Below are 15,000 nucleotides of genomic sequence, written 5' to 3'. Positions count from 1 at the left end.
TTTTAAATTTTTATTTATTTTTTATTTTTAAAGCTTATCTATTCAATTTTTGAACACAAAGGCTAAAATCTGTTGTTAAAACGTGTTGAGCTGACGTTTCCACAAGCAGGGTTAATGGATCGAATGGGTGGTTTAGATACATGTGTGATCCTCTCTTGTCGATGAGATGAAGTATATGAGTTTTTGTTGTAGTTTTTCCGACCAAAAGAACAAAACAAACGATGTCATTTTTGTATGCAGATTGCTAGTCATGACATTTCAACGGAATTTTTTGTATAATGGTTAAGTACAATTCTATGTTAAGCGTTGGTAGTAGATATGTAGTCCCTGATGTAGTTTGTTAAAAACTTGGTTTCGAATCTTTGTTTAAGCAGTAGAATTAGACCTATATTTGTTCTTAACTATATGCAGATGTTTAGATAAAAACTGTATTTATTTATTTATTTATTTATTTTTGCATGTATTGAATGGTATCTTGAACACGCAGCTTGAATGATATGACTAAGAACCATGCAGTATTATGGTGTATTTGAGGTCAGTAGAACAAAATTTTATCCGCTTTTTTTGCGTGGTTTGTTGAAACGCATATTTTTAACGGAGCACACACACACACACACACACACACACACACACACACACACACACACACAGGCTCTAAGATTATGATCGAGATACATGGAAAGGCTAAAACACAGTGTAAAAGTGAAGAATGAACTTGCTCGCCAATCAGTTTTGCAGTATTGCTGCACAGTCTTTGATTGAAGGTTTGTCTATTTTGCTCCATGTCACTTCTCAGTGAAGACGAAACAGTGTAAACTTTCGACAGCTTGAAAAGACAAACTGTTAATATGGTATGTGGAGTAAACTTTTCTAGAAGTATAAAGTTGTATTTTGAAACCTTCGTCGTATCTCGTGGATAGAAGAAATGCCAACACTGCCATTTAAATCTTTATCGCTCAGTCAGTTTAGTTACCATTTAGGCCTAATTAATGGCTTTCTCCATGAATCATTTTTGCATACCCCCACCAGATATATTAATTTTTGCTTTGTCTGTCAGTTTCAGTTTCAGTAGCTCAAGGAGGCGTCACTGCGTTCGGACAAATCCATATACACTACACCACATCTGCCAAGCAGATGCCTGACCAGCAGCGTAACCCAACGCGCTTAGTCAGGCCTTGAGGGGGAAAAAAAAAGAAAAAAGGTAGTAGTAATAATAATAATAATAATAATAAAACAACAATAATAAATAAATAAATAAAAATAACAATGATGATAAATAGCAAATAGATGTAGAACATGAAGACACACATTCACATATACACCCACACATGCATAACAGATATGCACTGAACATGCAGTTTCACAGATATGAAAGCACAGTCAAATACATATAAACGTACATGAGCTCCAACACACACACACACACACACACACACACACCACACACATTACATTTGTCTGTCATAACACAGAAATAAATGAGCAATAAATCCATCGAACAGACCGTGGACATTACGAAACAAAAAGCAAAGCTTACTGGTTCTGCTCCGCTACAGTTTTGTGGTGGGAATGATCAGGTCAGTTGTTGTTTGCCGTGACGCAGAGGAAGGTGGCAGAATGGTTAAGACGCTCATCTCCCCAGTGTTGTGTCAGGGTTCGAATCCTGCTCTCGCCCTTTCTCCCAAGTTTGACCAGGAAAATCGAACTGAGCACAAGTCGTTCGGATGAGACGATAAACCGGGGTCTGTGTGCAGCATGCACTCCTCTGACAAAAGGGAAAAAAAATTGTAGAAGAAATCTACTCTGATAAGTACATAAATGTATTATGCATGCAAAATAGACAAACCTTCAAGCAAAGACTGTGCAGCAATACTGCAAAACTGATTGGCGAGCAAGTTCATTCTTCACTTTTACACTGTTTTAGCCTTTCCATGTATCTCGATTATTACCTTAGAGCCTGTGTGTGTGTGTGTGTGTGTGTGTGTGTGTGCTCCGTTAAAAATATGCGTTTCAACAAACAACGCACAAAAAAAAAGAAAAAAGAAAAAAAAAAGCGGATAAAATTTTGTTCTACTGACCTCAAATAGACCATAATACTGCATGGTTCTTATCCACTCTGATCAGTACATAACTGTATTATGAATGCACTCAGTGCCTGACAAAGCAATCTGTGTTGTGCTGCTGTTGAGGCATCTGCCTAGCAAAATGTGGTAGTGGCGTATATTCATAGATTTGTCTTTAGCGCCTTGGGTTACTGCTTAGCAGATGTGGTGCAGCGTACGTGGATTTGTCCGAACACAGTGACGCCTCCTTGAGTTACTGATACTGATTCTGAACGCAGTGACGCCTCCTTGAGTTACTGATACTGATACTGAACGCAGTGACGCCTCCCTGAGTTAATGATACTGATTCTGAACGCAGTGACGCCTCCTTGAGTTACTGATACTGATTCTGAACGCAGTGACGCCTCCTTGAGCTACTGATACTGATTCTGAACGCAGTGACGCCTCCTTGAGTTACTGATACTGATACTGAACGCAGTGACGCCTCCTTGAGCTACTGATACTGATTCTGAACGCAGTGACGCCTCCTTGAGCTACTGATACTGATACTGATGCTGTGACGCCTCCTTGAGTTACTGATACTAATTCTGAACGCAGTGACGCCTCCTTGAGCTACTGATACTGATTCTGAACTCAGTGACGCCTCCTTGAGCTACTGATACTGATTCTGAACGCAGTGACACCTCCTTGAGTTACTGATACTGATTCTGAACGCAGTGACGCCTCCTTGAGTTACTGATACTAATTCTGAAGGCAGTGACGCCTCCTTGAGCTACTGATACTGATGCTGAACGCAGTGACGCCTCCTTGAGTTACTGATACTGATTCTGAACGCAGTGACGCCTCCTTGAGCTACTGATACTGATTCTGAACGCAGTGACACCTCCTTGAGCTACTGATACTGATACTGAACGCAGTGACACCTCCTTGAGCTACTGATACTGATACTGAACGCAGTGATACCTCCTTGAGTTACCGATACTAATTCTGAACACAGTGACGCCTCCTTGAGATACTGATACTGATTCTGAACTCAGTGACGCCTCCTTGAGTTACTGATACTGATTCTGAACGAAGTGACGCCTCCTTGAGTTACTGATACTGATTCTGAACGCAGTGACGCCTCCTTGAGCTACTGATACTGATTCTGAAGGCAGTGACGCCTCCTTGAGTTACTGATACTGATACTGAACGCAGTGACGCCTCCTTGAGTTACTGATACTGATTCTGAACGCAGTGACGCCTCCTTGAGCTACCACTGCTGATACTGAACGCAGTGACGTCTCCTTTAGTTACTGATACTGATTCTGAACGCAGTGACACCTCGAGTTACTGATACTGATACTGAACGCAGTGATGCCTCCTTGAGCTACCAATACTGATACTGAACGCAGTGACGCCTCCTTGAGTTACTGATACTGATTCTGAACGCAGTGACGCCTCCTTGAGTTACTGATACTGATTCTGAACGCAGTGACACCTCGAGTTACTGATACTGATACTGAACGCAGTGACGCCTCCTTGAGTTACCGATACTGATTCTGAACGCAGTGACGCCTCCTTGAGTTACTGATACTGATTCTGAACGCAGTGACGCCTCCTTGAGTTACTGATACTGATTCTGAACGCAGTGACGCCTCCTTGAGTTACTGATACTGATTCTGAACGCAGTGAAGCCTCCTTGAGTTACTGATACTGATACTGAATGCAGTGACGCCTCCTTGAGCTACTGATACTGATACTGAACGCAGTGACGCCTCCTTGAGTAACTGATTCTGAACGCAGTGACGCCTCCTTGAGTTACTAATACTGATTCTGAACGCAGTGACGCCTCCCTGAGTTACTGATACTGATTCTGAACGCAGTGACGCCTCCTTGAGCTACCAATACTGATACTGAACGCAGTGACGCCTCCCTGAGTTACTGATACTGATACTGAACGCAGTGTTGCCTCCTTGAGCTACCAATACTGATACTGAACGCAGTGACGCCTCCTTGAGTTACTGATACTGATTCTGAACGCAGTGACGCCTCCTTGAGTTACTGATACTGATTCTGAACGCAGTGACGCCTCCTTGAGTTACTGATACTGATTCTGAACGCAGTGACGCCTCCTTGAGTTACTGATACTGATTCTGAACGCGGTGACGCCTCCTTGAGTTACTGATACTGATTCTGAACGCAGTGACGCCTCCTTGAGTTACTGATACTGATTCTGAACGCAGTGACGCCTCTCTGAGAGTCGGAAACCATGCCGTCAGTGGAAAGGAAGTGACAGTCCCGACGCCTTGACTGAAGCAATGGAAGCTGACAGTCTGCAGTGAGTTCAAAGACCCGTTCAGCTGCCGCACGCGACTCTTCCTGGCTGGGCCCCGTGGGACGTACTGTCTCACCCCTGTGTGTGTGTGTCAATGAGTTCTGAGCTCGAGGCGCAGATCGAGGCCTGCCTCAGAGCGGGATGGATTTATCACCTGAGTAAGTATACATCCACACACACACACACACACACACACACACACGCACACACACACAGAGTTAAGGCTAGTTGTGTATGTATGTGTGATAGTCAGTCGTGTCCAACTATGGCCACCAAAACGAGATAGTCTGCATCTGCTGTCCTGACTCGCTGGGCTAGAATTTGATAATGCTACGTGGTGAGTGTCTTGCCCATGTTACATCCCCACTCTCTCCGCCAAGAGGGTTTTTAGGACAGTCGGCGTTTGGATGGTTCCCCCAAAGCCACTGAACTAGCCCACAAGGCTGCAGCACTAAGAGCCAGTGCAATCTTGCCTAATGACTGCCCATCGTAGCGGAGAAAGCATTGATCAAACAGCGGTCACTTCGCTGTTGGCGCAACTGAAAGCTTATGTCAGTCTGTTGATTAAAGCCGAGCTTTGGTCCACGAGCGAGAAAGAGAGTGTACAATATCCTAAACAAATGGCTTATAAGTGATCGAGTAGTCTACACTGACAACAGTACACACACACACACACACACACACACACACACACACACACATATATATATATATATATGTATGTATGTATGTATTTGTAATTTTATTTCTTTTTAGCACAACAGATTTCTCTGTGTGAAATTCGGGCTGCTCTGCCTAGGGAGAGCGCGTCGCTATACTACGGCGCCACCTTTTTTTTCTTTTTTTGTTGTTGTATTTTTTCCTGCGTGCAGTTTTTTTTAAATTATTTGTTTTTCCTATCGAAGTGGATTTTTCTACAGAATTTTGCCAGGAACAACCCTTTTGTTGCCGTGGGTTCTTTTACGTGCGCGCTAAGTGCACGCTGCACACGGGACCTCGGTTTATCGTCTCATCCGAATGACTAGCGTCCAGACCACCACTCAAGGTCTAGTGCAGGGGGAGAAAATATCGGCGGCTGAGCCGTGATTCGAACCAGCGCGCTCAAATTCTTTCGATCCCTATGCGGACGTGTTACCTCTAGGCCATAAATGCACCTGCAGTGAATGCGATATCAATAACGTTCCGGGTTCTCCAACTGTAATAATAATAATAATAATAATGGTATTTATATAGCGCTGGATCTTGTGCAGAGACAAATCAAAGCGCTTTCGCACCAGTCATTCACACGCATGCATAACTCTAATACTGCAGAAACTAAAGACAAGGAAGGGCAGGCAAGGGAGGCTATTTTGGGAAGAGGTGGGTTTTAAGGCCAGACTTGAAAGAGCTGAGTGTGGAGACTTGACGAAGCGAAAAAGGAAGTTCATTCCAATCGCAAGGTCCAGAAACAGAGAAAGAACGGCGGCCAATAGTCGAGTGTTTGAATCTGGGTATGCGTAAACAGAGTGGATCCGAGGCCGATCGTAGTGAGCGAGATGGAGTGTAAACCAAAACCCGGAACACCAACACACAGGCCGCTAGGCAAACTGATTACTGATGGACGCCTGTTTTGTCAACTTCATTATCAAACTCAAAGTCACCGAAACGAAATTGCAAGCGAGCTTGCGAGCTTCTGGACAGAAATACAAATACTAACATCGATGGTTCCCTGTGGACTGCCGACGCTGGAACTGCGACAGACGAACCCGGGTGTGGCTGTGTATGGGGGAATCTAAATGAGCGGCGTGGGAGTAATGCCACTGAAACGGTGCAGATGATGGGGCAGAAAAAAAAGAAGAAAAAAAAGAAGAAATACAGACAAATATACAAACAGGCCCTCACACATGGACACAGACAGAAAATAACTAAAAACAACAGCATCTCTCTTACATTTAAAACAAGAGAGACAAGGCCTTCAAGACTCACTTGTGATATATTAAGTCCCTTAGCATTAATTACAGAGTAATTTCCCTTTTTTACTATCTGCACCAAAACGTTTCAAAATAAATAAAAATTCCATGCTTAGCAAAAGAAGTTCCTGTTTGAACAAAAAATGATAATAATGACTCCTCTTGTTGTTGTGTCAGAATAAGAGGTCAAAGTGCCAAGTTTAGAGAATACAAAAATATAAATATAACAGTAAATGCAGTTTGCATATGATTAGGCTTTTTTTTTTTTTTTTTTTTTGTGTGTGTGTGCCCATCCTAGAGGTGCAATATTGTTTTAAACAAGATGACTGGAAAGAACTGAATTTTTCATGTTTTTATGCCGAATTTGGTGTCAACTGACAAAGTATTTGCAGAGAAAATATCAATGTTAAAGTTTACCACGGACACACAGACACACGGACACACACACACACACACACACACACACACACACACACACACACAGACAACCGAACACCGGGTTAAAACATAGACTCACTTTTGTTTACACAAGTGAGTCAAAAAAGAAAGAAAAAAAGAAGAATTTAAAAAAAAAGAAAAAAAGAAAACGTTGGTTTCACGGGTGACTGAACCCACCGACCAACTGTGACCGACAGGTTTCGGGTGGTGTCACGCACGGCTGCCAAGGTCAAGGCTGTTAGACTGGACACCCGGTTTGGATGTCATTCGTTTATTGAAGATTCCCTTCTTTTTTTCTCTCTCTTTTTTTTTTCTAACGTCTTATTTTGGTCTGCTCGAAAGGATAAGTTTTCAAAAGAATGATTATGTAAAGAATTACATTCACTCGTCAGAGTTTCGATATCAGTGTTGTCACTCCAAAATGTTGTCTATCAGTGAATTTGTGTTGTTTAGTATCTTGCGATAACACCTCGTTTCCATGGCTTGGATTCTTCGTTCCAAATTCTCTTCGAGGGTCCATGTCTCGCATGAATACAAGAAGAAGGAACATACCAGTTCAAGCAATAACTTGATGTCTCGCTTGAATACAGGAAGAATTATACCAGTTCAAGCTAAAACTTGATGTCTCACATGGATACAGGAAAACTTATACCAGTTCAAGCAATAACTTGATGTCTCGCTTGAATACAGGAAAACTTATACCAGTTCAAGTTAAAACTTGATGTCTCACATGGATACAGGAAAACTTATACCAGTTCCTGCAAGAACTTGGTGTCTCACATGAATACAGGAAGAGGAGATATACCATTTCAAGCAAGTACTTGATGTCTTGCAGGATACAGGAAAAGGCAATACTACCAGTTCCAGCAAGTACTTGATCTATGTTTTATGGAGATGATGTCCTTCCACGCAGATAAATTATCAGATTTCAGTCTGGACAGTACTGATGTTGTCTTGTTCTTGCTACCCCCTTAGGAGATGATTTTTCTGGTTTTAGTTCCTTCAATGCCAATGATGGACCCCAAGTAAGTATGGTGTTGAACATTTACTAGCTTCAGTTTATGGACAGCTATATCAGTAGTGGTATTGTAGCTGGCCATCAACTTGGTCTCCTCGTCGCTGATTTCCATGCCATATCTTGTCGATGTTTTATCCAGTCTTTCAACAAGCTGGCTGATTTCTTGCTTACTGCCTGCCAGGCTGTTGATGTCATCTGCAAAGTGAAGGTTCGTGACGGTTCTTCCTCCAGTACTGACTGTGCTGACATGGTCTGCAAATGCACCAGTCACGATACGTTCCAGGAATTATGTTGAATAGTGCGAGAGTCAGAGGGCAGCCCTGACGGATTCAAACCGAAGTATGGAATTACTGTCCAATAGCACCGTGTGTGAGTACGACACTGGTCGTTTTGGAGTTAGTTGCTGGATGGTTTTGACAAGCTTTTGCCCCATGGTATTTGTTTTTTTTTTTTTTCATCGTGCCCTATGGTGCCTCCTCCTAGACTCTGTCAAACGTCTTCTTGAAGTCAAAGGATGAATCTTTACATTTATCCCGCTAAGCAAGGCATTGGGCGGATTCGAAGCTGACAGCTCATGGGGGCTCAGAGTGTTGAGTTCAATGCTCGGTTTAACTCACTCAATACGGCCAGTCCTCTCTTCTCCTCTACACAGACCCCTCAGATGTCCAGTGGGTGTCTGAATGACCCAACCTTTAGCTTCCGTCGTCAGAATTGTGGTATTCTTTGTCAACATTCACCTCTTCAGTATAAGAGCCTTCCGCTTGCAATATTTTGATGCTGGTAATTGGGGTGAAACGCTGTTAACGTCGTCTCTTTCGCCGTTCGTATGGAGAGAGTTAAAGTGCTGCTGTGGACTGCCGCAGACTTAAGAAATTTTAGTTTTCCGTATACATGATAATCTGTAGGGTGGGAAACTATGGTACCAATGCTTTGTTTATCACACCAGATTTATTTGTGAGAAATTCGGGCTGCTGTCCCCCAAGGGAGCAAGTTGCCATAGCACAGCGCCACACACACACACTCTCTCTCCTTCTCTCTGTGTGTCTCTTTGCACGTGTTATCTTTGTTTTTCAAAGTGGATGTTTGTGTATTTTGGGTTGTTTTGTTCAGTTTTTATCTGTTTATTCATTCATTTATTTATTCATTCATTCATTATTCATTCATTCATTATTTATTCATTCCTTTATTTACTTATTTTGTTTAATCACATATTCATCTATTCATTCATTTATCTGTTTTATTTACTTAATTGTTATTCATCAATTTGTTATTTATTCATTTGATTTTTTTTCTCATAACTTTATGAGGGACAATTTTCTCGTTGTCATCTTTTGTTCGTTTACCTGAGCGAGATGCATGCTGCACGCAGCACTTTATCCGAAAGATAAGACGAGTACCTTGAGTGCCACTCCTGAAGTTCCTAGTGAAAGAGGAGGAAGTAACACGATCCATGACCATGCGGGATTCGAACACTCGCACCCACGCTTTCTTGTACTAGTCGGGCGCTTTATCCACTTGGCCACTGCTCCCGTACTCTGGTAGATTAAAAAAAAGGTCTCTCCTTCCCTTCACCCCACCACCCCTCTCCACCCGTGTCTCTGTCTCCCTCCCTCCCCCCTCCCCCCTTGCCCCATACCCAAATGTATGACAGTCAGTCGTGTCCGACTATGACCATCAGAACAGCAGAGGAGGTAACTGCTGTCCCGACTATCTGGGCTAGAATTTGAGGATAGTGGAGAGTGTCTTGCCCAAGTTGTATCTCCCCCCACTCTCTCAGCCAAGAGGGTTTTTAGGACAGTCGGTGTTGAGGATGGTTCCCAAAGGCCAACTAGCCCCCAAGGCTGCAGCACTAAGAGCCAGTGCAATAGTGCCTCCTAGTTTTGTACCTGAATACGGTACAGGAATAATACGAGGCATGAGGCAGTCCACAGACCCTCTTGCAGAAGAAAGGATTAGGGTCAAGTTACCTGCACACCAGTCTCCCGGTGAAGCAGTACTTTTGTGTCCCCGTTAGTTTTGTCCCCGGGGGCTACGAGCCCAGATAAACTCGGCCCGGGGACTGTGTGAAACTACCCTCTGGAATTACAGCCCCCCCCCCCCTCACCTCCCCACCCCCCCGGGCAGTTAACTGCTACTGAACAGAACTGACCCCTCCACGGTTTGATTTTATCCCCCCTCCCTCCTCCCCCACCGCCCCGCCCCGCCACTTCCATCGCTCTCTGTGTGTATGTCTCGCTGTCTCCCTTCTCTCTCCCCCCTCTCTGTCTCCCTCTCTCTTCCCCGCTCTCCCCCTCTCCCTCCCTATCTCCCCCTCTCCCCCCCCCCTCCATCTCTCTCTCTTTCTACCCGCCCTCTCTCAACCTCTCTCTCCATATCTCTCTCCCAATCTCTCCATCTCTCTCCCTTCCTCTCTATCTCCCCCCCCTCTCTCTCTCTACCCCTTCTTTCTCTCCCTCTCTCTAACTGTCCCCCCCCCTCTGTCTCCCTCTTTCTGTCCGTCTCTGTCTCCCTCTCTCTGTCCGTCTCTGTCTCCCTCTCTCTGTCTGTCTCTGTCTCCCCCCTCTCTCTCGTAATGGAGGCTAGCTAGAAATGATCAATTACCAACCACGGGCGGGTGTGTGTGTGTGTGTGTGTGTGTGTGTGTGTGTGTGTGTGTGTGTGTGTGTCGGGGAGGGGAGGGGAGGGGGGGGAGGGGTAAGGGGGGGGGAGTAGTTTGTGGGTGTTACACCGCTAATCCGTTAATTCCTGAAGGTGATTTATATTGAAACTTGAACCCTGGGGACCACCACCACGACGCACGGGACCTACTTTGTTGTGTAAGGCTGCAATTGATTGACCTTATTGCTGATTCCCATAATCTCTTCGCTCTTTTTGCAGTCATTGAGAGCTGTGGACAACCTGCTTTGTTGTGTAAGGCTGCAATTGATTGACCTTATTGCTGATTCCCATAATCTGCTCGCTTTTTGCAGTCATCGAGAGCTGTGGACAACCTGGTTTGTTGTGTAAGGCTGCAATTGGTTGACCTTATTGCTGATTCCCATAATCTGCTCGCTTTTTGCAGTCATCGAGAGCTGTGGACAACCTGCTTTGTTGTGTAAGGCTGCAATTGATTGACCTTATTGCTGATTCCCATAATCTGCTCGCTTTTTGCAGTCATTGAGAGCTGTGGACAACCTGCTTTGTTGTGTAAGGCTGCAATTGATTGACCTTATTGCTGATTCCCATAATCTGCTCGCTTTTTGCAGTCATCGAGAGCTGTGGACAACCTGCTTTGTTGTGTAAGGCTGCAATTGATTGACCTTATTGCTGATTCCCATAATCTGCTCGCTTTTTGCAGTCATCGAGAGCTGTGGACAACCTGCTTTGTTGTGTAAGGCTGCAATTGATTGACCTTATTGCTGATTCCCATAATCTGCTCGCTTTTTGCAGTCATTGAGAGCTGTGGACAACCTGCTTTGTTGTGTAAGGCTGCAATTGATTGACCTTATTGCTGATTCCCATAATCTCTTCGCTCTTTTTGCAGTCATTGAGAGCTGTGGACAACCTGCTTTGTTGTGTAAGGCTGCAATTGATTGACCTTATTGCTGATTCCCATAATCTGCTCGCTTTTTGCAGTCATCGAGAGCTGTGGACAACCTGCTTTGTTGTGTAAGGCTGCAATTGATTGACCTTATTGCTGATTCCCATAATCTCTTCGCTCTTTTTGCAGTTGAGAGCTGTGGATAATGATATCAGCACACATGTCTGTGTCGGCTTCGTACTTAGAGTATAGCCCAAATTGGCCATATTGCTAATTCTCCAAATCTCTCTCTCTCTCTCTCTGTTACTGTGTGTGTGCAGTTGTGTGTGTGTGTGTGTGTGTGTGTGTGTGTGTGTGTGTGTGTGTGTGTGTGTGTGTGTGTGTGTGTGTGTGTGTGTGTGTGTGTGTGTGTGTGTGTGTGTGTGTGTGTGCGTGTGTGTGTGTGTGTCTGTGTATGTGTGTGTGTGTGTGTGTTTATGTGTGTGTTGGCGCGCGCGCGCGTGCGTGTGTGTGTGTGTGTGTGTTGTCTCTTCTTCTTCTTCGTCGTCGTTTTCTTCGGCTTCTTCTTTCCTCCTCCTCCTCCCCCTCTTCTTCTTCTTCTTCTTCTCATGTGGGCGAAAGACCAGTTCACCAGGTTCCATGCATATCTGTCGGCCATGTGTCAAAAACCAGAGTCTTTACAAATGGTTTTACCGTCTGTTCTGTACTGTTATCAGTGCATCGTTCTCTTGTTTTCTCTCCGTCTCCCTCCCTCAACAGTTCATTGGAGGAGTGTTTTAGCAAGGATCTTGTTTCTATTTTATTCTATCCTATTCTGCTCTGTTCTGTTTTGTACTGTTCTATCCGCTCTACTCTAATCTGTTCTGCTATTTTCTATTATGTTCCATTCTCTTCAATTCCATTCGATTCTGTTCTATTATATTCTGTTTCATTCTATTATGTACTATTCTATTCTGTTCTATTCCATTCTCTTCTGTTCTGTTATGTTCTGTTCCATTCTATAATGTACTATCCCACTGTGTTCTATTTCATTCTATTCTATTCCATTCTATTCTGTTTTATTGTATTCTGATCCATTCTATTATGTACTATTCTATTCCGTTCTATTTCATTCTATTCTATTCCATTCTATTATGCATATGTTCTATTATATTGTGTTCCATTCTATTGTGTGCTATTATATTCTGTACTATTCCATTATATTCTACTATATTCTGTTCCATTCTATTATGTACTGTTCTATTCTATTGGATTCTCTTCTGTTCTATTACATTCTGTTCCATTCTATTGTGTACTATTCTATTCTGTTCTATTACATTCTGTTCCATTCTATTGTGTACTATTCTATTCTGTTCTATTTCATTCTGTTCCATTCTATTGTGTACTATTCTATTCTGTTCTATTACATTCTATTCTGTTCTACTATATTCTGATCCATTCTATTATGTACTATTCTATTCTGTTCTATTACATTCTATTCTGTTCTACTATATTCTGATCCATTCTATTATGTACTATTCTATTCTGTTCTATTACATTCTGTTCCATTCTATTGTGTACTATTCTATTCTGTTCTATTTCATTCTGTTCCATTCTATTGTGTACTATTCTATTCTGTTCTATTTCATTCTGTTCCATTCTATTGTGTACTATTCTATTCTGTTCTATTTCATTCTATTCTGTTCTACTATATTCTGATCCATTCTATTATGTACTATTCTATTCTGTTCTATTCCATTCTATGTTTGCAGAGACGACGTTCAGGAAAGTGTGGCAAAAGAAGTGGATGACCATCAAGGCGGACGGAACTATGGTCATCGCTAAGAGTCAAAAGTCGGAAGGACGGAAGACCCAAAACTATGACCTGAAAAAGGACTGCATGTTCATCCGTGTTGGTGGGCAGGTAGGGAATGGATAGATGATTGGTTAAAAGAATGAATGATTGAATAAATGAATGGATGATTGATTAAAAGAATGAATGATTGAATAAAAAAAAGAATGAATGATTGATTAAAAGAATGAATGAATGAGTAGGTGGGTGAGTAAGTGATTGAACGGACTAATCGACGAATCAATGAATGAACGACTGAATTAATATATGATCAAATCAAGTAATCAATAATGAATTAATCAGGTAGTGAAATGATCCCTTCTTGTGATGAAGTTATATATTTATGTATATAGTGGAGTGATGGCCTAGAGGTAACGCGTCCGCCTAGGAAGCGAGAGAATCTGAGCGCGCTGGTTCGAATCACGGCTCAGCCGCCGATAGTTTCTCCTCCTAAATATAAAAATGAAATAAGATAGAATAAATAAATAAACAAGCAAATAGATACATAGACAAAAACATCTTAATCAAAAACAGAAAAGAAAAAAAAAATTCGTTTCACTGACAATCATCAACAGACGTTCAATCAAGATTGATTCATTGACTCCACTCCTCTCTAGTGCCAGCATCTATTGCCACCAGCCAACGTGGACAGCGGGAACCTGATGGAACTGCTGATGACAGGAGACAGAAGGCTGGCATTCTGTGGCCTCACCCCTGTGGAGAGCGAGTGAGTCAGTGTGGACTGGATGAATGACTGTTGTTCGTCTGTTTGCAGTGTGTGTGTGTGTGTGTGTGTGTGTGTGTGTGTGTGTGTGTGTGTGTGTGTGTGTGTGTGTGTGTGTGTGTGTGTGTGTTGTGTTGTGTGTGTGTGTGTTGTGTGTGTGTGTGTGTGTGTGTGTGTGTTGTGTGTGTGTGTGTTGTGTGTGTGTGTGTGTGTGTGTGTTGTGTGTGTGTGTGTGTGTGTGTGTGTGTGTGTGTGTGTGTGTGTGTGTGTGTGTGTGTGTGTGTGTGTGTGTGTGTGTGTGTTGTGTGTGTGTGTGTGTGTGTGTGTGTGTGTGTGTTGTGTGTGTGTGTGTTGTGTGTGTGTTGTGTGTGTGGATGGGTGTGTGTGTGTGTGTGTGTGTGTGTGTGTGTGTGTGTGCGTGCGTGTGTGTGTGTGTGTGTGTGTGTGCGTGTGTGTGTGTGTGTGTATGTGTGTGTGGTGGATGGGTGTGTGTCGGGGTGTTGGGGGATGGAGGGTGTGTGTGTGTGTTGGCATTCGTTCGTTCTTTCGCTTAGCGTCTATCCACATTTGTGATTTTAGACGAAAATCCATCATCTTCCCCCCCACCCATGCCTTAAATCATCACTACTTTCCCTGTTCCTCTCTCCTCAGTTGGATGTTGGCGGTGGTGGTGGTGGTAATGGTGGTGGTTGATGTTGGGGGTAGTGGTTCTTGCTATTTTTGTTGATGGTGGTGTTGGTGTTAGTGGTGGTAATGGTGATCGTTGAGGTCGGAGTAATTGGTGCTATTTTGTTGTTGTTGATGGTGGTGTGGAGGAGGGGGTAGAGGAGGTGCAGGGAAATTTGTGGTGTGTGTGTGTGTGTGTGTGTGTGTGTGTGTGTGTGTGTGTGTGTGTGTGTGTGTGTTGGAGCTCATGTACGTTTATATGTATTTGACTGTGCTTTCATATCTATGAAACTGCGTTTTTGGGGCATATCTGTTATGCATGTGTGGGTGTATGTGTGAATGTGTGTCTTCATGTTTTATATTTATTTGCTTATTTATCATCATTGTTGTCTTATTTATTTAATTATTTATTATTATTATTATTATTATTATTATTATTATTATTATTATTATTATTTTATCATTATTTTCATT

At 43.0% G+C, this 15,000-nt stretch overlaps 1 protein-coding gene across 1 annotated transcript in view; it reads left to right on the top strand.

Moving 5' to 3' along the window:
- The first annotated feature begins 4,297 nt into the window (after positions 1–4,297).
- The window catches only part of LOC143302142 (pleckstrin homology domain-containing family B member 1-like), a 16,569-nt gene continuing 5,866 nt past the window's right edge, over positions 4,298–15,000 (top strand). Inside the window, exons 1-3 of the mRNA XM_076616699.1 lie at positions 4,298–4,538; positions 13,057–13,208; positions 13,754–13,863. Coding sequence (XP_076472814.1) covers positions 4,475–4,538; positions 13,057–13,208; positions 13,754–13,863 — 326 coding nt within the window. The 5' untranslated portion in view covers positions 4,298–4,474. The remainder of the gene's footprint in view (positions 4,539–13,056; positions 13,209–13,753; positions 13,864–15,000) is intronic.

This window comes from Babylonia areolata, chromosome 28, assembly GCF_041734735.1.
Source record: "Babylonia areolata isolate BAREFJ2019XMU chromosome 28, ASM4173473v1, whole genome shotgun sequence".
NCBI classification, from domain to species: Eukaryota; Metazoa; Mollusca; class Gastropoda; order Neogastropoda; family Buccinidae; genus Babylonia; species Babylonia areolata.
This window is presented reverse-complemented; position numbering and strand designations above follow the sequence as displayed.